At 51.6% G+C, this 25034-nt stretch overlaps 5 protein-coding genes across 11 annotated transcripts in view; 2 read left to right on the top strand and 3 right to left on the bottom strand.

The window, feature by feature from the left end:
* The first annotated feature begins 748 nt into the window (after window positions 1-748).
* Window positions 749-2995, top strand: EMC9 (ER membrane protein complex subunit 9). The gene is made up of 5 exons (XM_040476747.1): window positions 749-1222; window positions 1365-1441; window positions 2343-2412; window positions 2502-2596; window positions 2750-2995. Exons 1-5 carry the CDS (start codon window positions 1025-1027, stop codon window positions 2928-2930), a joined length of 621 nt encoding a protein of 206 aa, XP_040332681.1. The 5' UTR covers window positions 749-1024; the 3' UTR covers window positions 2931-2995.
* On the bottom strand, window positions 2986-5784 carry PSME1 (proteasome activator subunit 1). Its single transcript, XM_040476745.1, has 11 exons — window positions 5616-5784; window positions 4956-4988; window positions 4749-4811; window positions 4523-4633; window positions 4389-4434; window positions 4176-4273; window positions 3863-3931; window positions 3710-3777; window positions 3549-3603; window positions 3385-3471; window positions 2986-3211 (listed from the first exon to the last, which is right to left on the bottom strand). The coding sequence occupies exons 1-11, from the start codon at window positions 5652-5654 to the stop codon at window positions 3131-3133; spliced, it is 750 nt and encodes a 249-aa protein (XP_040332679.1). The 5' UTR covers window positions 5655-5784; the 3' UTR covers window positions 2986-3130.
* Window positions 5785-8491: 2707 nt separating this feature from the next.
* FITM1 (fat storage inducing transmembrane protein 1) lies at window positions 8492-9791 on the bottom strand. The gene is made up of 2 exons (XM_040476738.1): window positions 9511-9791; window positions 8492-9130 (listed from the first exon to the last, which is right to left on the bottom strand). The coding sequence occupies exons 1-2, from the start codon at window positions 9774-9776 to the stop codon at window positions 8518-8520; spliced, it is 879 nt and encodes a 292-aa protein (XP_040332672.1). The 5' UTR covers window positions 9777-9791; the 3' UTR covers window positions 8492-8517.
* A 5046-nt stretch (window positions 9792-14837) lies between these two features.
* On the bottom strand, window positions 14838-24287 carry DCAF11 (DDB1 and CUL4 associated factor 11). Of its 7 annotated transcripts, none has more exons than XM_040476727.1 (15): window positions 24152-24287; window positions 22423-22790; window positions 21172-21299; window positions 20813-20940; window positions 20471-20535; window positions 20062-20162; window positions 19686-19832; window positions 19418-19472; window positions 18990-19058; window positions 18601-18658; window positions 18317-18502; window positions 17727-17880; window positions 17171-17323; window positions 15799-15905; window positions 14838-15701 (listed from the first exon to the last, which is right to left on the bottom strand). In XM_040476727.1, the coding sequence occupies exons 2-15, from the start codon at window positions 22575-22577 to the stop codon at window positions 15567-15569; spliced, it is 1641 nt and encodes a 546-aa protein (XP_040332661.1). In that variant the 5' UTR covers window positions 22578-22790; window positions 24152-24287; the 3' UTR covers window positions 14838-15566. The 7 variants fall into 7 exon arrangements, 6 of the variants coding, with proteins under 6 accessions (XP_040332661.1, XP_040332659.1, XP_040332660.1 ...); XM_040476725.1 differs by lacking the exon at window positions 24152-24287 and adding an exon at window positions 23269-23393 and having other exon boundaries at window positions 22446-22629; XM_040476726.1 differs by lacking the exon at window positions 24152-24287 and adding an exon at window positions 23269-23381.
* Window positions 23386-25034, top strand: part of NRL (neural retina leucine zipper) — a 29986-nt gene continuing 28337 nt past the window's right edge. The window contains exon 1 of the mRNA XM_040476736.1: window positions 23386-23480. The gene's annotated coding sequence lies outside the window, so the exon portion shown is untranslated. The remainder of the gene's footprint in view (window positions 23481-25034) is intronic.

The raw sequence follows: 25034 nt of genomic DNA, 5'->3' as shown, positions 1-25034 counted from the left end.
ATAATCAGGCTTTGAACAGACAAGTAGAAAGCTCCGGCTGAGATCTGAGAATGAAGGAAGGAACAACACTTGTCATTAGCTCAGAGCAAGCCTGAAGAGGGGGTGAGTTTCACTGGGAGAATTAGGGGGGAATGGTGGGACTCCTCAAGGGATGACGGAGAAAAACGTTCCCAAGGCATTATGTTGAAGGAAATTATACTGCAGGACATTCATTAAGGGAAGAATGGGTCGGTAAATTTTCCTTTTTGTTCTCTTTCCCCCTTCCTTCAGCCGATTGCCGTCTTTATTTCTGCAGAGAATACATTAAGGAAACCAAGGGGTATATATCCTGTAGTGGCAAAGGTAACACGGGTCTTTGGTGAAGGAGCTGGTCTAGAGTACAAATCCATTCATTCCATAGTAGGAGCAAGGCAGTCCGCTTCGTGCCCACGTTCGGAGATCCAGCGCTCGGAGACACCCGACGCCGGGCGCGCGCTCCACCCCCTCTGGCTTCGCGGGGTCTGTGGGGGAAGAAGCACAGGTATCACACCCAGCCATCCTGCAATTCTGGGCCGAAGTCGAGTAGCCTAACCAATCAGTGAGCGAGCAGGTCTCTTCAGTTTTCAGGTGTGGGTTCTTTCCAGTGCTCGGGCGACCAAGGTGGGGCAAAGTGTGGACGCGGCCGATGATTGGGCAAAATGAGAACCTCTAAGCCTATCAAAGGGCACCACGTGGGCGGGACTCCAGAAGCTGGTACTGCTCTCTGCAGCAGGCTCTGAGCCCTCAGACTGGCGGGGATCTGCGGCCTCCCGATGCTGGCGGGCGGAGGCGGAGCTCGGCTTTGCAGCGTGCAATTCCCACCGCCTGCGCCCCAGGCCAGGTGGGGACCGGGCGCTGGGACCCAAGTCCCCCAGAGCCGGCTGGCTGCCTTCGAGCCGAGTCAGCGTCACGGCCGAATCTAAGTGAGGGGGCAGAGGGAAGGGACAAGGAAGGCTTCGGGGCCCTGGAGGGAGCTTCGCGGACGAGAGCTGGGACCCCGCTCGCCATGGGGGAGGTGGAGATTTCGGCTCGGGCCTACGTGAAGATGTGTCTCCACGCCGCCCGGTACCCGCACGCCGCCGTCAACGGGCTCTTGCTGGCGCCCGCGCCGCGGTCAGGAGAATGCCTGTGTCTCACCGACTGTGTGCCCCTGTTCCACAGCCACCTAGCCCTGTCCGTCATGCTGGAGGTCGCCCTCAACCAGGTGCCGTCGCTGGACTCCCACTGACCACCGGGAAACCCCCTAACACCCCTAGCCCAAGCCCATCCCCGGTGTCTGGGCAGCAGTGCGCACCTACAGGGCGGGCGGCATGATTGGGTTTCTGATGGCCCCTTTCCCACGGCAGGTGGATGTGTGGGGCGCGCAGGCCGGTCTGGTAGTGGCTGGGTACTACCATGCCAATGCAGCTCTGGACGATCAGAGGTGAGTGGAGTAGCCAGAGGCAGAAGGCTAAGGGTTATGGGATGAGGGATCAAGAGAACCCTTCTTGGTCGTTCCTCCCATCTATCCTTCGTCGAATGCTTAGGAGCAGGTACTATATACACCAGGCACTAGGCTGAGTACAGGAGTGAAGGCATATAAAGAAATATGAAGGCGATCCCTGGAGGAGCTGTAGTGGGGGTTTGGGAGGATAGCTGTGTATAAGTAACAAGCTGACACCTGGCTTTAACTGAGGTGCACCCCCCTCCCCGCCAAGCGCTGGCAGAACACAGAGGAAGCCCAACCAGCAATTTCGGGGGGGGGGGGGGGGAGAAATTTCCTTATATATAGAAAAAGTTATATACTTACATATGAATCCCCTATCCGGATCAAATTATACACAGTTTTGTGATTTGCTTTTCCCTCCTCACTTAGTAAATATGTGCCATCTTTCCATCTCTAAAGATTTACCTTAGCCTGGCAGCTATATAGTAGGAGTATGGATGGATATACCATGATTTATTTCATGCCTTAAACATTGAGGTTGTTTCCATTTTTTTGTTAATACACACTGTCCAATTATTACAGTAAATTCTCTTAAGTGGAATTTCTGGGTCAGCATATGTATAGTATACTGCTTAAATCTGGGTGGTTATGCGAAATTACCCTACCAAAAGACCACCTTTGATTTTCACCTTGACCAGCAGTCTGAGCACCTGTTTTCCACAGCACCCAAGCATTAAGCAGTCGTGTATGAAGCTTCAAGCAGGCCTGACCCCTCAGACCAGTTACAGGGAAAGCCCACCACTGTGTCTTCATCTAGGAGACCTGTGAGGCCCAGCTCAGATGGACAGGGTCTATCTCTAGTCACCCCCCTCACTCCTCTGATCTTCCCTCTACACAGCCCTGGGCCCTTGGCCTTGAAAATCGCTGGGCGGATTGCAGAATTCTTCCCTGATGCAGTACTTATTATGGTGAGGCTTGGGTTTCAGGGTGGGGACTTGGTGAGAAAATAGGAAGTGGGGTCCTTGAAACCCTCACCAGCCATTCCTTGTCCATACAGTTGGATAATCAGAAACTGGTGCCTCAGCCTCATGTGCCCCCAGTCATCGTCCTGGAAAACCATGGTCTCCGCTGGGTCCCCAAGGACAAGAACTTGTGAGTGCCCCACTCCCACCACCTCTTCTTGGAAACCCACAGCTCCTGGGCCTCCTTTGTCCTTGATCTTGCCCCAAGGGTCCTTCTCTAGACCCTAACCTCTGCCAAGTATCTGGCCCCACTGCCTACTGAGTTTGGGGGTTATTATTTCAGAGTGATGTGGAGGGACTGGGAAGAGTCACGGCAGATGGTGGGAGCACTATTGGAGGGCCGGGCCCACCAGCACCTTGTGGACTTTGACTGCCACCTTGACGACATCCGGCAGGACTGGACCAACCAACAGCTCAACACCCAAATCACCCAATGGGTTGGTCCCACCAATGGAAATACCTGAGTCAGGGCTGGGAGGTGGGAGGCAAAGGGTCAGGATCCAATAAAGATACTTGGGCTGAAGGGCAATGGTATGACTATTTATTGGGCCTGGGAGGCAGGGGAGGGAGAAACCTCAACAGGCTGAAGGTGGGGAAAGTCTGGAGTCCTGTGTAAAAGATAGGAAGGTCTCTGCTGGACCCATTACAGGATGAGAAGAGGCTCTCAATAAATCATTCCTTTTGTTTCTCCCCTCGGCTTCTTGAGCTTCTCGAAGTTCTTCAGGATAATGTCATATAACACAGCCTACAGGGCCAGAGAGGAGTGTGGGTAGCCACAGGCCCCTGGTGGCTCCTATACCCCATTTCTAGTCTTGTGGAGAGGCTAAGCTCTGTCACCCTTCACCCCCAGCCTGTAGGGTCAGGGAGTAGGTGGCCTGGGAAAGCTGCCTCTGCCCACCCCTGCCCCTGCTTCCTCACATAAGCATTGCGGATCTCCATGACCATCAACCTGATGTCCCGGTACTCTGCCTCATCCAGCTCATGCACCAGCTGTCGATAATCACCCTGTGGGAGACTTGGATCAGGTCTGACTTCAGATGTGTCCTTCCCCCACCATGCACCCTGACTTGGGCCTCACCTACCACATGGGGCTGCTTGGCTGCTTTGGTCACAGCATCGCCCCGCTCAGAGAAATACCTGTAGGAAGCAGAAGGGTTGGGAGCAGAAGGAGGAGAGGGAGCCCAAGCCTCTGTCCAAGGAAAAGGCAGGGTATGCATGCAGGTGCAAGTGGGCAGTCACTCACTTGGAGATTTGCGTGTGGAAGCCTTCCAGCTTCGTGTGAAGGGCAGTCATCAGCTCAAACACCTTCTCCTGGGGAAAGAATGCAAGGGGAAAAGTGGAAAACAGTGCGGACTGAAGCAGTAAGGAGGGCAGAGGAGTGGGGTAGTGCTCTCACCTGTACAGCCACTCCAAAATTGTTCCCATCTTCAATTCGAGGTATCTGAAGCTGTAACCAGGTGGTGACCTGGAAGGAGGAAATGGCATCAAAGCCACATCAGCTCCCAACCTAACTCTCTGTCCTTTGCTTCCCTGCCCATGGCGAGGGAAGGCATGCCAAGTCTGTCCTGAGCCCCAAGGCCTAAAATTCTGGCTTCACTTGCTGTGCCCTCTCCTGCTAAGACGTGGCAGGTGCCAAGTGCTACCTGGCCCAGACCAAAGAGGACAAAGGGTTAGATCTGAAGCCTGGGGGTGGGAGTGGGAGGGCTCACCAGGTTGAGCTGCTCAATGACATCCTTGATCTCAGGCTTGAGACGCTGAAGGAGGACTACGATCTTCTCATTGCAGTTCACTGGGCCACAGGGAGGACCTACGCAGTGGGCAATGGGTCAGTCACCAGGATGGAACTGTGTGAGGAGCAGGAAAGAGGAATCCCTACAGAGGAGTTCCTGGGATGTGAGACTCAAGTCCCTTCATAGTGGTACCTTTGTCTTCATCTTCCTCTTTCTTCTTTCCATTTTTGTCTTCCTTCTGCAGGGAGATAGGGGCTCTTGGGAGTCAGGCCTAAGGCTGATTTTCCCCATGGTTGGGTCCCTCCACCCAGCTCTTCCTGGCTTGCCTCCTGCTGCTTCTTCCGCTCCTCTTTCTCTTTCTCCTTGACTGGATCAGGCACTGGGATGTCCAATGGGGCCTTCAGATTGCTCAGGTTGGCTTCATTGAGAGCTGGCTCCTGGTGCAGGGTGGGAGGAGGGCTGGAGGCAAGGGCATCCCTCTCACCTCACTCTGATGGCCCCCCAGACTCTCCCCTCGATCCTTACTCTCTAGCTTCCTGCTGCCCCCAGTACCTTTAAAAATGCATCCAACTCAGAAATCTTCTTGGGGAAGTAGCTCCCCAGCAGGTTTTCTGTCTGTGTGAAGTGGGGGTGGGGGAAGATGGAGGTCAGAATAAAATGTTCTTCTGGCAGTGAAGCAGCGTTGACACTGCCCAGCAAGGAAGGGCTGAGTGGTGGGAGTTAGGTAGGGGTGGGGTGCTGATGGGCCAGGTTACCTACCTTGGTACACAGGTCTTCACGGAACACATCCACCTGTGGGACACAGGCAGCCCTTCACACACCTGGCTTTACGGCCAGTTCATTTGAGTACCGTTCCCTTAGGGTTGTATAGGGCCTGACATGGGGAAGGGGGTTGGGTTGGGGAGGGTGAAGTGGATTCCCTTGAGGCTGGATGCGGGGGATGAGAACATTCCTGGCCGTGAATGGCAGGTGGTCCAAGTGAGAACAGATCCCTCAGACTCAGAGCCCAGGTCTCCTGGGCTGTACAAGGAGGGGTCTAAGAGCCTCTGCGACTGGCACAGGGACGGCATGCTCTGTGGAGTGGGCCCGGGGCCCTCCGGTGGGAAAGGTCATGAGGTGGCAGGGCAGCTCCAGCATCCTGTCTGTACGTGGCCCCAGGCCCGCGCCAGCGGACTTCCCCTCCACGCCAGCTCTCCACTTCACCGCACCCCACTGAACCTCAGCCGCCTAGCTTATCCCGGCAGGTGGACCTCGCCCGTCTCCCTCAGGCACAGGTGCTCCTGGCACAGAGGCTCGCGTGGGCTCCATTCGACCTCGACTGGACTCGCGACGGGGGTTGGGGGGGTGGGTCATGGACGCCTGCAGCCTTTCAGAGCCACGCCTCCCTAATGGGCCCTTCCTCAAACCCGCAGCGCTCACCTTGGCTTGGGCTTCAGGCTGGACCCTGAGCGTGGCCATTGCCGGGACGGGGGGCCTAGCGCCGCACGAGAACCGGAGTGCGCACAGGGAAGGAAAAGCGAAAGCAAACGCTCGCCCCCACCACTGCCTTCCTCGGTATCGGGGAGTGGAGGTACTGGAGGGGGCGGGGCCAGACGGGGAGAGGAGAGGGCGGAGCGGGGGAGGGCTGCAGCCGCGGCGGGGCTCCCCCTGGAGGCCGAGAGGAGCACTGCCACCGCCACCTCCGCGGGGCGACCAGCGCTAGCCCGCCTCCACCTCGCAACTCTGCCCCCCAACGCTCAGCCACTCCCACCCCACCGCCTACCTTCCCGCCTTTGGACTCGAAGCCTACAGTCACCGCCCCGCCCCCCGCTTTTTTTCAACTTTTCCTGTCCTCACGTACCGCGGGCCCGCCTCCCCGCCTCCCGGAGCCCATAGGCCGGCCAAGGCCAGTGCCCGCCTCCCATCTCCCTGCCTCCGCGTTCCGCTGGTTCTCTTCTGCTCCTGCTCTGCTGGGACCGTGATAAGCCTTATCTGGCGCTCTTTCGTCTTTTCTGGCCTCCCTACATAGCCCTGGCTCCATGGGCATCTGCTGGCCCATGCGGTGACATAAGACACTGTCACCACTCCAACCCAGGCCCCGGTCAACTCTCTCCCGGCCGTTGTTGTGGACTACACCCCTCGATACTCTCCGCACAGCGGTGGCATGAGACCCCTCTCTTGGCTTAAAGCCCTTTCTCAGCTTCCTGTTGACCTTAGAATGAAATCTAAAGGGCTTTCCTGGCTCATAAGGCTTGCCTGGCCTGCCAGTCACCTGTTTTTCAACTTCACTTTCCACTGCTTTCCCCTTTCATTACACTTGCAAATACCTGGGCCTTCCATTGTTGCTTAAATCTGTCTGGTGTTCATTCCTACCTCAGGGCCTTTGCCCTTACTATAATCCCTTTGCTTGACACACCCTTTCCCTGCCTTAGGTTCTCAGTTCAAATGTCACCTCTCCAGAGGGAACTCTCTCCAGTAAGTCTTTATTACAAACCAGCCTGTTTTAGTACATTCATAGCACTTAGCTCTCTGATATTAGTCAGTTTATTTATTTTTTTGAGGATAGTGGTGGTTTAAGAGATTTTTTTTTTAATGTTTATTTTTGAAAGAGAGAGAGAGAAAGAGAGCAAGCAGGGGAGGGGCAGAGAGAGAGGGAGGCACAGAATCTGAAGCAGGCTCAGGCTCTGAGTTGTCAGCACAGAGCCTGACACAGGACTCTAGCCGACCAACGGTGAGATCGTGACCTGAGTCGAAGTTGGATGTTTAACTGACTCAGCCACCCAGGTGCTCCATGGATAGTGTGGTTTAGACCAGGAGTTGGCAAACTTTTTCTGTAAAAAGCCAGATAGTAAATAATTTAGGCTTTGTGGGTCAATGGTGTCTATAGTAACGACTCAACTCTGCCATTGCAGCAGGTATGAATGAATACCTAAATGAATTAGTATGTCTAGGTTCCAATAAAACTATCTATGGACAATGGACTTTGAATTCTGTGTAATTTTCTCATATCATGGAATATTCTTTTTTTCAATCATTAAAAACTTAAAAATCTGGGCACCTGGGTGGCTCAGCTGGTTAAGCGTCAGACTTCAGCTCAGGTCATATCTCAGGGTTTGTGGGTTTGAGCCCCACGTCGGGCTCTGTGCTGACAGCTCAGAGCCTGGAGCCTGCTTTGGATTCTGTGTCTCCTCTATCTCCACCCCTTCCTCGCTTGTGTTCAATCTCTCTCTCTCAAAAATAAACTAAATAAAAATTTTTTTTAATGTAAAAACTTTTCTTAACTCTCAGGCCATACAAAAACTGGCCACAGGAGGGCTGTAGTTGCTGGTCCTCAGTTTAGAGCACAGACAATGGACCCACATCGTGTGGGTTTATAATTCTGACTTTGATATTTACTAGCTGTGAACAAGTTACTTAACCTCTATATCTCAGTTTTCACAACTGTACAGTAGGAATACCACCAAACCTACCTGATAGTGTTGGTGTTGTTATGAGGGCTAAATGTCTTAATTTATATGAAGAACTTAGAAACACTTAGAACTGTGCCTGGCACATAGTAAGCACAATAGAAGCATTTGCTATTATTTGTGAGTTTATCATCTGCCTCCCCCATTAACCATAAGCCTCCAAAGAGCAGAAACCTTGTCTTTTTCTTTTTTTGCTTTTGATTTATAATTATTATTTTTAAATGTCTATTTATTTTGAGAGAGAGAGAATGTGAGCAGGGGAGGGGCAGAGAGAGGGAGAGAGAGAGAATCCCAAGCAGGCTCTGTGTTGTCAGTGCAGAGCCCGACTCAGGGCTCCATCTCACAAACTGTGAGATCATGACCTGAGCTGAAGTCAAGTAGGATGCTTAACTGACCAAGCCAGCCAGGTCCTCCAGAAACCTTGTCTCATTCATAAGGCATGGAACTCTGCTTGGGTCAATAAATACCTGTTAAATAAATGTGCCCAGATAGACAGGCCCCTGAGGAAGGCGGAGGGTGGGATTCAGTGCAGGAGGCAGGAAAAACAAATCAGCCAGGCTAGAGATGAAGCACCTGCCCAGCAGGAGTGCTGCCCATACCTAAGGGCACTTTTACCTGCTCTAACATCACCATTCCTTGACAGCAAAACCCTCCATGTAGCTTGAAGTCTGCAAGGACTGGGAGACTAAAAGGACAGCAGGAGGGATGGAGATCAAGCATAAGATAAGGAAGGATATTCAAAGTCCATAACAGCAAGGAATGGTTGAGGAACGCGAGACTGCCTGATTCTTTTCTTATCCTTCCCACCGTTTCTGAGTCCCCCCAACCAAATGATGAGAAGAGCCAGACTTAGGCCTGATTTGCCTTTATTTCTTTCAGTTATGCTTGCGGCTGGAGTGGGGCCGAGGGAAGAGCCCGTGGCCCGGGCTCCCTGGAGACCAGGGCTGATGATACCAGCTGCCATAGGTGAGGTACCAGGCAAAGGTCCCCACTGCAGCACCCACCACCTTGTGAGTATACTGGTGGAAATAGATGACGGTACAGAGCAGCAAGAAGTTCCAGAGGCCCAGCAGCAGCACGTTGAGCAGGAAGACTAGGCGTAGGGGCGCCCCGGCTGGCAGCCCATGGGCCAGGTACTTGGCGAACACAGCGGCTTCCTCAGCCATGAGCAGACAGCAGAAGGTGAGCAGGAAGGTGTGGGAGGAGACCGTGTAGCCCCGCCACTGGTGGCCGGCTGCCAGGCAGCTGCGGCGGTCGGGAAGCTCGTGCAGCAGCAGGCCCTGGGGCAGAGGCTCGAAGCAGGAACCAGTCAGGTCCTCGATGAGCAGGAAGGCCCTGCCGGCCCCCCGCCACACTGCGGCCCCCACCACCAGCCGGCTCAGGTGCCGGGCAGTCACCGCCACGCGCCGGGTAGCCAGGAACACCACCAGCAACACGAAGCCCCCCAGGAAGGTGCACGTCCAGCCCCATGCCGAATTCACAAACTTTCTGTGGGCACAGGAGAAGGGAGGCTATTGGGACCCCTCAAGCCCCATCTCCCACCCCATCTGTGTTCCTATCACTGCTGTTCCCAGTCCTTGCATATCATCTCTGGTTCCATTTCCTCCCCCTACCCACCCCCATTCACTTAAACTTTGCCATCTCCTTAGAGGCCCATTCAGCCTTCTAGGACCCATATTTCCTCTTCAGCCCTGCTCCTGATTTCCCCTGTACCCCACAACTCTGTTCCCCTCCCCCTCCTCCCAATTTCTCCTCAACCTCCTAGCCTATTTTTAGTGTCCAGACTGGCAGGAGGACAGAAGCCTGGAGGAGGGAGCTGGGATCCCAGAGCACAGGGAGCCGGCGCCCACAGCCTCAAGTGGACTCACATGTTGAAGAAGTTGCCGTGGCTGGCGAAGATAGTCCGAGGGTTGACATGGAACTGCAGAAGGGGCCCAAAGATGACCACTGCTGCCAACCAGGCATGGTAGAGGCGCCGTAAGCAGGGGCTGCCCAGGAGCCGGGCAGCCTGTTCACTTCCAAAGTACAGCAAGGCAGAGGCCACCCAGAGCAGCACCTTGACCAGGCAGCCCAGCAGTGCCCGGATTCGGGCCCCGGCCCCCAGCCCTGCCCCCACCACCGGCCCCCGCTCCATGTTCCCTCCCCTCCCCACTAACTGCTTGCTCTGCTGGGCAGCTGAGGAGGGGCTGATGGGGCCCCCCCTGGACAAGGACAGGCAGTGACAGGTGTGGCAGACACAGGGCAGAGCCCTGTTGGCAGCTGGCAGGCGGGGGAGAGGGGCGGGGGGCAGCAAGGGGCCAGGGCGGAGGGCTGCCACGTCAGCAGGGTCCTAGCCTTAGATGTGTGTCCTGACAGTGGCCTGTGTCCTTTCCTGTTAGCCCTGTGTCCCCTTGACTCTCTAGGTCTGTGTCCCCAGCTCCAACCCTGTTCTAGTTCTTGTTGGAGGGTAAGGTCTACTGTTCAGTGTTGTCTTTGTCCACAGTCTGCCTGGGTCTGCCCGTCTTTGTTTGATCAGCCAGTCACCCCCACCCCACCCCAAACTTACTTTGTTTGCTCCACAGGGAAATCAGGGGTCATGAAGATTCAGATCAACTAAATTTTGGAAATCATTAAAAATATCTGTGTCTGGGGGCACCCCAGTGGCTCAGTCGGTTGAGCGTCTGACTCCTGATTGTGGTTCAGTCATGATCCCAGGGTTGTGGGATCAAGCCCTCCATCTAGCTCTGGCTTAGCTTGCATGATCTCTCTCTCTCTCTCAAAATGATAAAGTTTTTTTTTTTTTTTTAAACTAAAAAACAAACAAAAAAACCCCCACAAAGAATGGTCTCACCTTAGATCTGATGTCTGGTGCATTGCATAACCACCATGGTTTATGTAGGGCCAAACTAGCCCCTCAGAGCTCCTCACACCAGACAGGGGCTGGGTCTGGGTCAAGTCCCTCGGGTCACGGTGCACCCAAGTGGATACCCCTGCTGATGTGCCTCCTCTGCCTGAGTTGGACACCGTGCCGTGCACAGACATCTCATGCATCCTGATTCAGGAGAGGGGCTAGATCCCACTGATGAAACAGACCCAGATTTTTTTTTTTTTTAATTTTACAGAGACTGTGAGTGGGGGGAGAGGGGCAGAGGGAGAGAGAATCTTGAAGTTTATTTATTTTGAGAGAGAGAGAGACAGCATGAGTGGGGGGGGGGCAGAGAGAAGGAGAGGGAGAATCCCATGCAGTTTCTGCACTGCCAGTGCAGAGCTGGATGCAGGGCTCAGACCCATGAAGCTGAGAGATGATGACCTGAGCCAAAACCAAGAGTCTGGCACTTGATGGACTGAGCCACCCAGGCACCCCCCATTCCTTGGTGTTTATTATGATGGCCAACACATGAAATCGAAATGTCTGATGAAAGGCGTACTGTATGAGAGATGGTGGCAGCCCCGGTTGGACTTCCAGAACCCCAAAGATTAGGCTTAGTACCATGTGATGGGGGTGAGAGTGGAGACCCTACAAAAATCCCCAGCTTGGAGTCCATCAAAACCTTAGGTTGTGTCCACCTACCAGTTACCCTGGGTCCTAAGCCCCACAACTGGCCTCCCAGCCTGACCCCTGGGGCTAGAACCACAAGGAGGAGAGCAACCTAACCAAGGGACATCCCTCTTATTCAGTAACTGTTCTGGGATACTTTTTATGTCTGCCTTCCTCATTCCACAAAACTGTGGTGGGTTTTCAGAGCACAGGGGAGGCCCATGAAGTAGTGAAAAGAATGAGCAAGCAAGTACCCCTGGGTTCTGAACTGTGTGACTTTGGGAAAATCAACTAACCTTCCTTGGTCCTCCGTGCCCTCATTCATAAACTGATCAACATTGACTAATCAATCTGATTCCTTCCAGATCCTAAAGCCATACCTCGACATAGTTCCTGTTTATGGACCCCAACATGAAGGCCTATAGAACCTCTCACACATTTTTAAGTTGACAAAAAATTTTTCATTGTAATTAAAAAAAAATTTTTTTTTTAATGTTTTATTTATTTTTGAGACAGAGACAGAGCATGAATGGGGGAGGGTCAGAGAGAGAGGGAGACACAGAATCTGAAGCAGGCTCCAGGCTCTGAGCTGTCAGCACAGAGCCCAACGCGGGGCTTGAACTCATGGACCGTGAGATCATGACCTGAGCCGAAGTCGGACGCTTAACCGACTGAGCCACCCAGGCGCCCCCATTGTAATTTTAAATAGTTGCACAGAACATAATTTCCAACACATTTTCTATAGATCACTCTTTTAAATATACCCAATGGAATCGAAATCCTACAGTGACTATATATCTTACCATTATCCACTTAAAAAACACATGACAATATCTTAATAGTCAGAAATTATATTTCTATTAGACTTCCCCTACAGAATTTATCCTAATGTTTTTGTGCCTGAAAGTTCTTTATTTTTTATTAATTTTTTAATGTTTATTTTTGAGAGAGAGAGAGAGACAGAATGCGAGATAGTTTCACATTGAGAGAGAGGGAGACACAGAATCCAAAGCAGGCTCCAGGCTCCAAGCTGTCAGCACAGAGCCGGACACGGGGCTCGAACTCACGAGCTGTGAGATCATGACCTGAGCCAAGGTCAGATGCTCAACCAACTCAGTCATCCAGTCGCCCTCTGAAAGTCTTTTATTGATCACATGTCTCTGCCAAAAAAAAGTCTGTAACTTGAAGCTTAATTTTAATTTTTTTAAAGTTATTTTGAGAGAGAGAGAGAGTGAGTCCCAAGCAGCCTCTGTGCTGCCAATGCAGAGCCCGACATGAGGCTCAATCCCATGAACTGTGAGATCATGACCTGAGCCGAAATCGAGTGAGACACTTAATCGACTGAGCCACCCAGGTGCCCTGAAAGTTAATTTTTAAATATTTCTTGTGTTCATAAGGCCCTGAAATTAAAACGTTTTTCTTCTGGATAAAGTTTTCATAATAATTGTTAGTAATATAAAATGTATAATTAGTACAGCAAAGATTTCACTTTTTTTTTTGTAGCTTTGGTTTTTTTTTTTTTTTTTTTTCAACGTTTATTTATTTTTGAGACAGAGAGAGACAGAGCATGAACGGGGGAGGAGCAGAGAGAGAGGGAGACACAGAACCGGAAACAGGCTCCAGGCTCTGAGCCATCAGCCCAGAGCCCGACGCGGGGCTCGAACTCACGGACCGCGAGATCGTGACCTGGCTGAAGTCGGACGCTTAACCGACTGCGCCACCCAGGCGCCCCAGCTTTGGTTTTTTTAAAATTTAAACTTTAGTTAAAAAAATTTTTTTTAGGGGCGCCTGGGTGGCTTGGTCAGTTAAGCGTCCGACTTCAGCTCAGGTCATGATCTCACGGTGCGTGAGTTCAAGCCCCACGTCGGGCTCTGTGCGGACAGCTCAGAGCCTGGAGCCTGCTTCGGATTCTGTGTCTCCCTCTCTCTCTGCCCCTCCCCTGTTCATGCTCTGTCTCCCTCTGTCTCAAAAATAAATAAACGTTAAAAAAAATTTTTTTTTTTAATTTTTTTTAGTTAGTTAACATACAGTGCAATATTGGTTTCAGGAGAATTTGGTGAGTCGTCACTTCCATGCAACACCCAGTCCTCATCCCAACAAGTGCTCTCCTTAGTACCCATTACCCATCTAGCCCATCTCCCACCCACCTCCATCAATCCATAGTTTGTTCTCTATCATTAAGAGCCTCTTGTGGTTTCCCTCTCTTCTCTCCCCACCCCTTCCCCTATGTTCATGTTTTGTTTCTTAAATTCCACAAGAGTGAAACCATATATTTGTCTTTCTTTCTCTGACCAATTTATTTCACTTAGCGTAATACACTCTAGTTCCATCCACATCATTACAAATGGCAAGATTTCATTCTTTCTGATCGCCAAGTAATATTCCATTGTATATATATGTATACCTCTTCTTTATCCAATCATCAGTCAGATTTCACATATTTCTGATAATTAATAAGCTAAAATTGTATTGGAAATTCATCTCTTTTTTTAAAAAAATTTTAATGTTTATTTTTGAGAGAGAGAGGGGGAGAGAGAGAGAGAGGTGGATGGAGCACAAATAGGAGAGTGGCAGAGAGAGAGGGAGACACAGAATCTGAAGCAGGTTCCAGGCTCTGAGCTGTCAGCACAGAGCCTGACACAGGGCTCAAACCCATGAACCATGAGATCATGACCTGAACCAAAGTCAGATGCTTAACTGACTGAGCCACCCAGGCGCCCTGGAAATTCATCTCTTGATATGAAGAATGGATGGTCCTTCAGGCCTTGATTAAAGGAGCCTTTGAGGATATTAAAAATTGTAATTTGCTTCTGGAGGTAATACAGGTTCTGCATGAGATGGGTGGCATCTCTGGGGTGAAGTGACAGAAGGGGAATGAGGAGGGCCAGTAGGAAGGGAGACAGGCATGATAGTTTCACATTAGGCAGATCAGTCAGAGGAAAGAGATCACATGTGGGCCGAGCAGCTGGAGAATCTACTCTTTTAAAACTACCTGTTTTGCTGTGAAAGACGAATCCCTTTTACCCCTTGCTGTGTCTTTGAGAACACTTGGAGGTGTGTATGCTGGTTTGCAAATTGCATTAGGGATAATGAAATATCACAAAGAAAGGTAGATCAGAGCTGGGTGTGGACCCTAACCAACTCTCCTTCTGACCATAAACCATGGGTTTGCTCTGTCCCACCCGAAAGATATTTTTGGCAATCTATTATATCTGGGGCATGTTGCCTGACCTCTTCACATTGCCATTTCCTCACCTGTACAAAGGGTGGCTGTGAGGGTGGATGAGGTCCTCAGTGTGAAGCACCCAGATGGGGCCTGGCATCAGTGCCCATCCAGTTCTCTCTGGCTCTGAGCTACTTCTCATAGACCGCACCAGCTCCAAGGCCAGCCCCAGAACAAAGCTGATGTGGGTGTTCCAGGTTCTAATCTAAAATGCACTTACTTCCTGCTATCTCAATTTCTACTTGCTGGAAGTTTCTGAGTTCAGTGAGGGAGGTGCCTGTTGCAGAGCACAGTTAACAAATGATTTTGGCATTTCTCTTCATCTTGGGGGCATCAAAGGGGTGTTTTCTCCCACAGAGAAGCATATCTGAAGGCTTTGTGGATACTACTTTCTTGAGGTGAGAGGATAAAAGGCCTTAGACAGGAAAAAGAATGAGACAGAGACAGACACTGAGCCAGGTTCCCACAGAGAATTTATTGAGGGAGCCAAAGCCAGTGAGAGGACGAAGGAGTCCTACTTCAACATCCCTCCTGGAAGCTGCTGCTGGCCTCCAGCATGATGGAAGTCTGGGAAGGGAGGGCCTGCCCTGTGTGGGGCCACATGGAGCCTCTCACACCACAACCTGTCCCACCCCAAAGACCCAGACATAGAGAGAGAAGATCTAATTCCCACCCAGGAGGGTGCTAATGATATGCCTTACTCATCCCACCCTCCCCTAAACGGCTAGAGCTCTAGCCTTCAGGACCTCTGGAAGAAGGGCCAGGATGCCTGGCCCTCGGATTGGCCAGTCTAATCCTCAACATGAAGGCCAGGGAAGGGTCTGGCTGACAGCTCAGTTCAGACCTGGCCCCGGGCATCTATTCTAGGAGCTAACACTTAACATCCAAACATGATTAAAAACACTCAGGACAGTTCTCCTGCTGACAAAGGCCACACCCCAGATAATGGCAGTCCTGCCAAACCCTGGCCAGAGATAGACACCCAAGCCACTGGGTGTGAGCACATGAGGAGACAGAGTTACTCTGCCCCTTGGGGAGGCCCTTCTAGGGCTCAGCTAGGGCCCCAAAGACTGGGCTTGTGCTCCTCCCCATCCAATGCCAGGGATTCCCCCACAGATCTCCCGGAAGGGAGGAGGCAGAGAGCTTGTAAGAGGCTCACCGGTGTATGGGGCTGGAGATCAGGTCTACTGGGGTGAGGAAAAGGCTGCAGAGGGGTGGGGCACTGGGGCAGGGGCGCTGAGGGGCTCCTCAGATTCTGGCATGTCGTCCTGGAAGTACTCGGCCTGGCGGTACTGCCAGAGACGCAGGTTCCCATCCCACTGCAGGGCAGAAGGTGGCAAGTAGTCAGGGGGTGCTGCCCTGCCTAGGTCCAAGTCCCAGACATGCACTGGCCCCCCCCAACCCCTGCCACCTCACCGAACTGCTGACAATCTTTTCCTCAAAGGGGTGCCAGCTGACGTCACGCACGCAGGCCTTGTGGTTGGTCAGCTTCTTCACGATGTGGCCGCTGAGGAGGTCGTACACTGTCCAGGGAAGGTCAGAGTGGAGACGGGGCTGCCAGAGTACCTTCTAAATACCCCTCACAGTTCCTGAACAGTACTGCTTACCTCTAGGGCAATTTCCCCACTTTCACAGGGAGCAAAGCCCACACCAGAGGATGATGTAATTTCTCTTTCTTTTCCCTACCTCGGCTTGAGTGTGTGGTCTGGCAGAGCTTGGATACCTCTCCCTGGCCCTTACCTAAACTTCACAGGGTCAAAAGTTAAGAAAATGTAATGTGGCTTTAAAGCTCTTTACAACAATTTTCTATGAAACCCATAAGATATGGAAGGCACAACAAAAGTGAACAATGGGCTATCTGCACAGACACCCGAGTCTTTTGGAGTCTTCTGGACAGGGGTGCATCTTCCTTTCTGAGTGGGCCCCTGAGTGCCTCCCTAGGTATGGCACTGTCTTAGGCTCCTCATAGCTGTACATGTATTTGTGTCTTTCTGCTTTAATGACTGCATGTCCTTTACTATGAGCTTGTCTTCTTGTGTCATCCTATTTATCCCTGCCCTCCATTTCCGCCCCCCCCCCCCCCCCCGGCTTTTCATCTGCAATCTCTTTCTTTCCTTGACAGGCTAAAAAAATAGAACTAAGTATATTTTTGGCAATCTATTATTATATTTACTAAATAGAAGCCTATGTTCCTTCTTTTAATGTTTATTTGTTTTGAGAGAAACAGAAGGTGAGTGGGCAGGGGTAGAGAGAGAGGAAGACACAGAAGCTGAAGCAGGCTCGAGGCTCCGAGCTGTCAGCACAGAGCCTGACGTGGGGCTCGAACTCACGAACCATGAGATCATGACCTGAGCCGAAATCGAAAGTCAGACGCTTAACTGACTAAGCCACTCAGGTGGCCCTATGTTCCTTTTCCTAATTTAACATGTTAGGGTGTCTGGGTGGCTCAGTCGGTTAAGCGTCTGACTTTTGATTTCGGCTCACGTCATGATTCCAGGGTCATGGGATTGAGCCTGCGTCTGGTTCACGCTGGGCGTGGAGCCTGCTGGAGATTCTCTTTCTCCCTCTCCCTCTGCCCCTTCCACACTTGTACTCTCTCTTAAAAAAAAAAAAAAAGTGCTAGTGAATACAATGTTTTCTACTTCCCTAAGCCTAACCTGCTCCAAACTGAATTAAATCTCACTTATAGTCACCATCAAGACATTTAAGGTGGTTACTGGTAACAGGTGAAATGCCAGAGAAATATTCCTGCCTTTCCCAAGGCCCCCTCTTCTGACACAATCCTTACCGACAACTTTGCCAGTAGAGCAGCCACTGTAGATGAACTGCTGGCCGGTGCTATGGGTGGGGGAGAATCGGCAACGGATAAGGGTATGCAGCACCCCATGGCCCCGGTAGGTCATCAAGGAGCTGTCTCCTGGAAGTTTCAGTTTCCGCCAGGCTGGGTAGGGATGCATGGAGAGCCCTAGGTTAGGGAGTCTGGATTCTCCTGTATCATCAGTCCTCAGCAAAGACTGATGCTTACAGATAACTGCCTTTCCAGTATCCGACTGGTGGCTCCTTCCCCACCTAATGTTCACCAATATGGCTCAGCATGCTGGTTGTGAAGATACTGAAATACTTTTTGTATTGGTTGTTTCTGAGTGAGCCCCAGCCCCGGGAACCCCAACTCTCCCCAGAGTTCAGCAAAGACTTCATGTCTAGCAAGAGGGAGTTGGGGAGAGGGACCCAGGCTACGGTCACATCCACTGTGCCTATGCCAGGCCTTACCAGGGGTTAATTATTTTAACTACCACCCCTGACTCTTTATTCTCCAGATCTCAGGTTCTACCTTCCACTCTCACCTTTTTTGGGTACCTGCTGCCAGCGGTAGTCCCAGTTTTGCTGTGTGGCAGCCTGCCGTGAGGCTTCCATACCTTCCCGACTAGAAAAGCGTCGGATATCCCAGAGCTTGATGGTCTGGTCTTTGGAGTTGGAGATGAGATACCGGGCATCACCCTGTGAATCCCCAGATGGGGAACAAGGTGTCAGAGTTTGCAAATATCGGGGTCTGTCAGTCCAGCTCTGCTTCTCCAGGTGAGGGGGAAGAATGTCAGTCCTTTGACTTAGCTTGCCTCTTTCTTCATCCAGGTGAGCTCACCATTGGTATTCTACCACAGATCCCACCACCTGGCTAGCTTTCCCCTTCTTTGCCCAGGGACTGGCTGGGCCTCCTATTCTATCCTGGATTAATTGTCTTCTTTCCTTCCACAGAAAGCCCTGCCCTGCTCCTTGAGGACTGGTGAATACAGATGGAGCTCATGTTTCTCGGCTTAAGACCCTTCCCTAAACTCCAGCTCTTGCAAACCTTAGCTAACAAGGAGCTTGGTGAGTTTCCATGCCAGTCCACTTTGACAACTATAACCTGGCTGTGCGGTTCTGCTTCCCTGCCCACCTTGCTGTCAATGAAGGTGATGCCGTCCTGGTGTCCAGCCAGTGCACCCACGGGCTTAGGGTCATCCTCCCGCATGGTGCGTCGATCCCACACTTTGCAGATGGCATCATCACCCCCAGAGAACAGGATTTGGGAGCTTATGTCAGCAAAGGCCACTGCATTCACATCATCCTCATGGGACTCAATCTAGCGAAGAAGGAAGCCAGAACACCTAGGACCTCTTTCTAGGTCTTCTAATAGGCCAAAGACCAGGAAGCAGAGGCTCTAAGTTTCAAGGACATTACCTGAAGGGTGCGCCGGTTCTGTTCTCGATCAAAGACGTATAGGCAGCCATCATTGGCCCTGAAAGGGAAGGGATAAAGAGGGTCCTGGAGCCAGAACTGAGAGGACTTATGCTGTGTATGCTCTAGAGAGTCCCTGTTGCAAAGTCCTGCTGAGGGGCAAGCCCTGGTCTCTTCTTACACAGGAGGTGGGAAAAAAGTTAGTTGTGTTTTTGCAAGCAGGTTTGAGACGTCCCATCTCACGCTGGGGAAACAGTGAGCAAGAGGTGAAGCAACTCGTAAACCTTGACCTTGGAGAAGGGCTGGTTGTTTCTCCATAGTGGGGTCCAGTACAGTCTCTGGGAGAACTCCTACCTCATTAATTGAGGAGTGCATCCCCTACAAATACTCACCCTCCTAACACTTCCCGTCCATCTGAGGAGACAGCGATGGAAAAGACAGCAAAGCGACGCTCATCTGGCCTGAAAAGAGCATAGAAGGAACTGGGTTAAGTGGACTCCCCTCAGCCTTTGTTGATCTGCACAGAATCTGATGAGGATTGTAAGGCACACTTCTAAGGGGAAAAGGAAGTCCGGCTAATGCATGCCAGAATGTGGATCACCTCAGTGAGGACGCGGAAATAATCCCGCAACCATCCGTTTTACCCTGGTTCTCTGGCTGAAAAGGATGGGCGCTTCCCTCCCAGGAATCCGCACAGAGACACTTGCAACCAGTGTACTTTCTCCCTCTAAGCAGGAGTTCCAGTTCAGGAGGTTTGCTCCTGGAAAGCCTTCCTCTTGAGAAGTTTCTGATGAGTCTGCCCAAGGAGGGAAGCCAGTACCTTAGATCCAGGGCAGTGTGTGTGTCTCCCTCCCCGTAGATGTTGCAGATATGAACTAAGAAAGGCAAGAGAGACAAGAATCTTTCAGAGCTGGGGGAAGGAGGGTGGAAGTGAAGCTGGGCAGGAGATGGAACAAAGGGCAAGGATGTCAGACCCTGGGAGTGATCCTCCCAGGAGAAGGGACAAAGTCCTGGCACAATGGACGTGGGCATTCGGGAGACCTCGGGTCCTGGGCTGGAGAGCCAGTAGAAGTCTGGGGCATACTCACTGTAATCAGACCAGCTGGAATATAGGAAGTGGTTCCCATCAGGGGTGAAGGCCACGTCCAGTACGCTCCAGCCTACGTCCCGGGCCTTGATGCTCTTGAATTTATGAAAGCGGCCATACCGGCAGTCATACAGTCGGATTGTCTGGTCTGGGTAAGTGGGGATCAGGCAGAATTAGGGAACCCTCTTCTTGCATCCTCTCTAGATCTGACCTCTCCTTCTCTGTACATCTGTGGAATCTTCCCTTGATCATGGGGAATGTGTTCTGGCTAAGCATCCTAACCCAGGGTCAGCGTTCCCTCAGTCTGGGGCTTTCTAGCCTCAGTCAGGGGGTATATTCCTTGTTTCAGGGTAGTTCGTAGGACCAGGGACTGGTACCTTGGCAAGCAGACATGAAGATCTGACCATCTTTGCTGTAGATGCCGCAGAAAGCTTTCTGAGAGTAGGTATCAGTGAAACCCAGATCGTTGGGCAAGAAGCTGGGGAGGGAGAGGGAAAGTGAAGGTAAAGGTTGCTGAGGATGAGGATTATCCCGGTTAGCAGAATCCTAACAGAGCTGGGTGTGAGTACAAGGGCGAACCTCCCTTTTGGCCTGGGGTATAATCCCTGTTCTTACATTCATTTGTTTGTCTTCTCAGTTCCTACGCTTTTCCAGTTTGTTTACTCTCAAACTTTGACCCCATTTAACTTTAATATCCCTGACCATCCTTTTATACCTGTCCCTTCAAAGTTTAGGGGATAAAACCTATCTGGCCCTTAGAGTCTCTCCACCAAGCCCCATACTCACTGAGACATCATTCGAGACCGTTCTCCAAGGGAGAAGCTTCCCCGGTGGCAGAGGCCCCGTTCTCTCTAAAGGAAGGGATTGGGGAATATTGCTAGCACAAACAGAGGGCCACTGCAGCCACACCAAGCCCCCTCCTCCAAAGAGATTGCTCTTGCTACAGAAATAGACACCACACACACTAGTGTGTCCCACCAAACTCCGACGTAGACTGGCTAAGAAGTCTCCAGCTCCAGCACTTGTGGCTTCCTTGGAAAGTTTATTTCCCTCTTCTCTGGGGCAGACAGAGATTCTGGCTACCTCAGGAGGCCTGCTGCCAGGCTGGGTGGAGGTTGAGAGGCCTACCTGGTGCAGCATTTGAGGAAAGCTGTGCTCCCGGGCTGCCCGTCTAAGCCCCAGCCGCCCTGTGGCCAATTCCACTTGTGTCTTGATCTCATTGCATTCCAGCTCCCGGGTGTCAGGAGTTGCGTCCACTGTGAGTATCAAGAAGTTTCATCCTAGGTTTTGCAGCTGCAGAACTGTGCTCCAGCCCACTCAATGTGGCCGAATATACTACAGCTGTGAAGGCTTCCCTCGTTCCCTGAGTTATCTCATCTTATTTCAGTTTAACATATGTTCTTACAAAAAAAAAGAAAAAGAAAAGAAAAAGGATTTTCTAATGAAAGTCTTCCAATGTTAGGGTTTCAGTCTGCCTTTCCTCTTACCAGGTGGGTTGTATCGGTCCCCAAGACGGCCATCCCAGGCACTGTCATGCTCTTCCTCCGAGTCTGAGAGGGCCTGGATGAGTTGTAAATTTGCTGCACCTCCTCCCTGCACCAACCTCACTTGGCCTCTATGGAGAGATGCCCATGATAAAAGGGAGGATCCCTTCCCCAAACCAACCAAATTCAGAGTCAGTGGCTATCCACCTACTACTCAAACCCTACACTGTCCCTGTTTTGAAGTTTGAGGCTGACTAGACCTTGGCTGTAATTTTCAGTCTCCTATAAGATACAGTAGGAAACGAATCTTCATGCTTACAGCAGGAGTGGAGAACCGCAACATTCCGTGGATGTTGACAAACCTACTAAACTGACTTCCTAGAGAGCTAAAAGTTTTAAGAGCATTTCCTTCTGAGCCTCTTGCCTGAGGAGTCCAGAATAGAACTAAAGGGATCCCCAGGCTTGTCTTCTTCCCAAGGAGCTACAGCTAAACAACAAAGCCAGTGGCAAACCTTTTTGGTTAAGTGCTGGTGGTCAATATCCTCAAAGCATTCTTTCCTCAAGAACAGGGTTAGAGTTAGGTTAATTTAAACTTGTTTTTCTTTTTTTTTAATTTTTTTTTTCAACGTTTATTTATTTTTGGGACAGAGAGAGACAGAGCATGAACGGGGGAGGGGCAGAGAGAGAGGGAGACACAGAATCGGAAACAGGCTCCAGGCTCCGAGCCATCAGCCCAGAGCCTGACGCGGGGCTCGAACTCCCGGACCGCGAGATCGTTACCTGGCTGAAGTCGGACGCTTAACCGACTGCGCCACCCAGGCGCCCCTAAACTTGTTTTTCAAGTAAGTCCACATGGCCTCATATCACATGTCAATAACTTCACAGAAGTTGAACACCCACCTCCCCAGCTCTTCTCTTTACCCCTCACATCACTCCTCTTCCATCAGGGCCCCATTTTCATTTTATTTTTTACTTACTTGGAAAATAGCTTACATTTGTGTAGAAACAGCTAGAGAGGCTCCCCTGAACAGTTCCCTCAAACACAGAAGTGAGTTTGTCTTCGTGACCCTCCCTAATTAAGAACTACTCTTGTTGTGTATTGAGATGAGTGCCATGAATGTCCAGAAGGGAAGTTCAAACAGAACAGCTGGTCTGGGCTAATCCCATTCCCTATCCTCTTTAACTTCACTGCCTGGAGTTGGGATCAAGGGACTGTGGTGGTCCCTGGTGGGGACACATCAGAGGGTAAGTTACCTGCGGAGGAGATAGGCCAGTACCTGGGCCAGATCCACATCTTCATCCTCCTCTTCCTCTTCCTCACTCCGACGCAGGCTAGCCCCTCTTCGGGGCAAGCCCTCGGAGGGGTCTCCGGACCCAGTTCCTGCGCTACTGCTGTTCCGTGATCCCATCTTCTGATCACAGCATCATTAGGTCCTGTGCAGGGACTCCTCGTGTCACCTCCTTGGGTTTGATGAAAGCAAAGCCTGCTCTAGAAACACCAGTGTCTCCTGAGATAGAGCGGTAGCTATCTCTAGGAGGGCGACCCTTCCTAGGGCCTGAGATCCCTTCTCTTTAGCCTGTGACAACTCCCAAGGCTTCAGGACCACAAACCTTCCCCAATCCTGTGAAGCCAAAAAAAAAAAAAAAAAAAAAATCAGAGAGTGAAGTCTAAGGAGCTACCCTAGCTCACCAATGAGAATCCTTTGAAGAGGAATTTCTCAGTTTTCTACCTCAAACTCACCTATCAAAGTCCCTGGGGGGAGGAGGTGGGTGAATTCTCAGGTAATCTCTCTGGCTGACCAATCAAAACCCCTCGCGGAAGAAAGCGCCTCATTAGCTTATCTCATGTAACCAATCAGAAGCCTTAAGGCTCTGAGACCCCCCGACGCCCCCCTTACCGACCAATCAGAGCGCTTCTTTGCGAAAGCCGGCAGCAGCGACAACCAATGAAGTTAGAATTCAGCCTAACACCCCTTCCTTCCTCGCCTCACGCCCACGTGGTGTGCTGGGGGTGTGTACGCCAAGTGGGGGAGGCAGGGAGAAGCCGAGAAGCCCCTCCCACTGAAGCCGGCGGTTACTGCCGCGCGCGAAACCACCCACCAGCCAGGAGCGGTCGCAGGACCCGCAGCGGCGCGAGGCCTTGTTTACACCGACTGCGGCCGCAGCGTTGGCCAACTGCTCCTCCGTCACGCGCCTCCTCCGTCATGCATCTCCTGGCTTCCCGGCTGGAGAACTGCAGACGTCACGCGTTGCCCCTGACGGCCCCGCCCCCTTGGCCCGCCAACTGGACAGCTGAGCACAGTGATTGACAGGTGGGCGGGAGAAAGTGCGTGAAGGGTGGGAGGGGAGGAAAAGCGCGCGACCGAGGTGGGGCGTTCGCTCTTCCTTGGGAGGAGTTGTGGGGAACCGGCTACTTCCTGATTCGGAGACAACGGAACTAGGCTTGATGGGTGAGGGGCGGGGCTTGCAATAAATTGGTGGTTCGCTACCTAGAGGTGTCTTACCGAGGGATAATTTGCCGTCGGCCCCTAAAGTTCTTTTGCCTTCGCAATTTTCAGACGATCTCTAAGGGCCTCCCTTTCGCCTTCCTCCCGACCCGGCTCCAGCCTTATTTTGCTGGCTGTAGCTTCAGTCAGCCCGGCCCTAAGGGGTGACCGGTGCCTTTGGGGTGTGATCACGTCACACAAGGGGATCTAGGCCTCCACACCCTCGCTTCCGGAAGCCTTGTTTTGTGGGGACTACCCTTTCTAGACCACCCTTTAGTTGCTTTGGCAACTTTTCAGATGACTCCTGCCTTCCCTTCGCGGTCTTTGCAGACGCTCCCTAACACACCCGTGGGTTTCTAGGGGCCTTTCCGGTTCCGTCTGTTCCCCTTGGAAGCCTCTCGGCTCTCCGGGATTTGCAGACCTTCCCTAGACCCTAGGTCTCCGGCGTGCCGCCTCCGCTCTGGGAGTACGGCGAGTGCACGAGCGCCGCCTCCTACCCTTCCTCCGGGTTTATCAGTAAGCCGCCGAGTCCAAGGCCAGGACGTGCTACGTCTCGGGATCTTCTCCCAGGCTGGAAGTCGAGTGTCCTCGCCGTGCCAAGTGCAAAGGTCCGGGGTCCAAACTGCACTTCAGCGCCTCTAGTCCGCGCTCTTTTATAAGTGTTAACTCTCCCTGGGCCCCTGAGGTCAGGAATGGGTGTGGTCAGACCCGAGGACGCCTCTAGGTCTCTAGACCGCTAGATGCAGGCTTATAGTTTCTGGTCGCTAGAGCCGTCATCTTAACGGGTGTGCGTTCTGTACTGGACCCTACTCTTGGTTTAATGGTCTGCTCTCGCCGACTGAAATGCCTGCTTTTTGAACAAGCACCTCGCACTTTCATCTTGCTGTGGGCTGTACTAATTATGTAGTAGATTCTGCCGGTCCCCCATCTCTGATTGTCAGGTAGCTTACTAACAGTTTCCCTGTAACGTTTATTGAGACCTTAGGATTCTGTCGTTTCTGGGCTGTCCAGCCTGGAAAATCTGAAATCATTAAAAGAAGAATTTATTTTCTGTTTGCCCTTTTAATACAGTTCTTCAAGTCTTAAAGATTAGTTGAAGGTGTTTTCACCGTCACCACCCAGAATCAAAATTTCATTACTTCATGCCTCTCCTATTTGATCTGCTGGCAGTGTTTTTCTCTGATAGCATTTAGTTCTAAAGAACCTACAAGTGGTTCACTTTTGTTTATTGTTTCAGATACAAACTTCCAAATCTGGTTGTCTTATTTTTTTATCGGCCTTTTTACTGTAACTTCTGCCAAGCAATATGCCCATAAATTCTGTGCTGTTTCCACCTTTGCACCTTCCCAGGACAATTTCTTACCTGGGGGAAACTTTGTA

The sequence above is a fragment of the Herpailurus yagouaroundi genome, unplaced genomic scaffold, assembly GCF_014898765.1.
Source record: "Herpailurus yagouaroundi ecotype Mexico unplaced genomic scaffold, PumYag 141, whole genome shotgun sequence".
NCBI lineage: Eukaryota > Metazoa > Chordata > Mammalia > Carnivora > Felidae > Herpailurus > Herpailurus yagouaroundi.
Note: the sequence above shows the minus strand (reverse complement) of the source record. Positions and strands in the feature narration are given on the sequence as shown.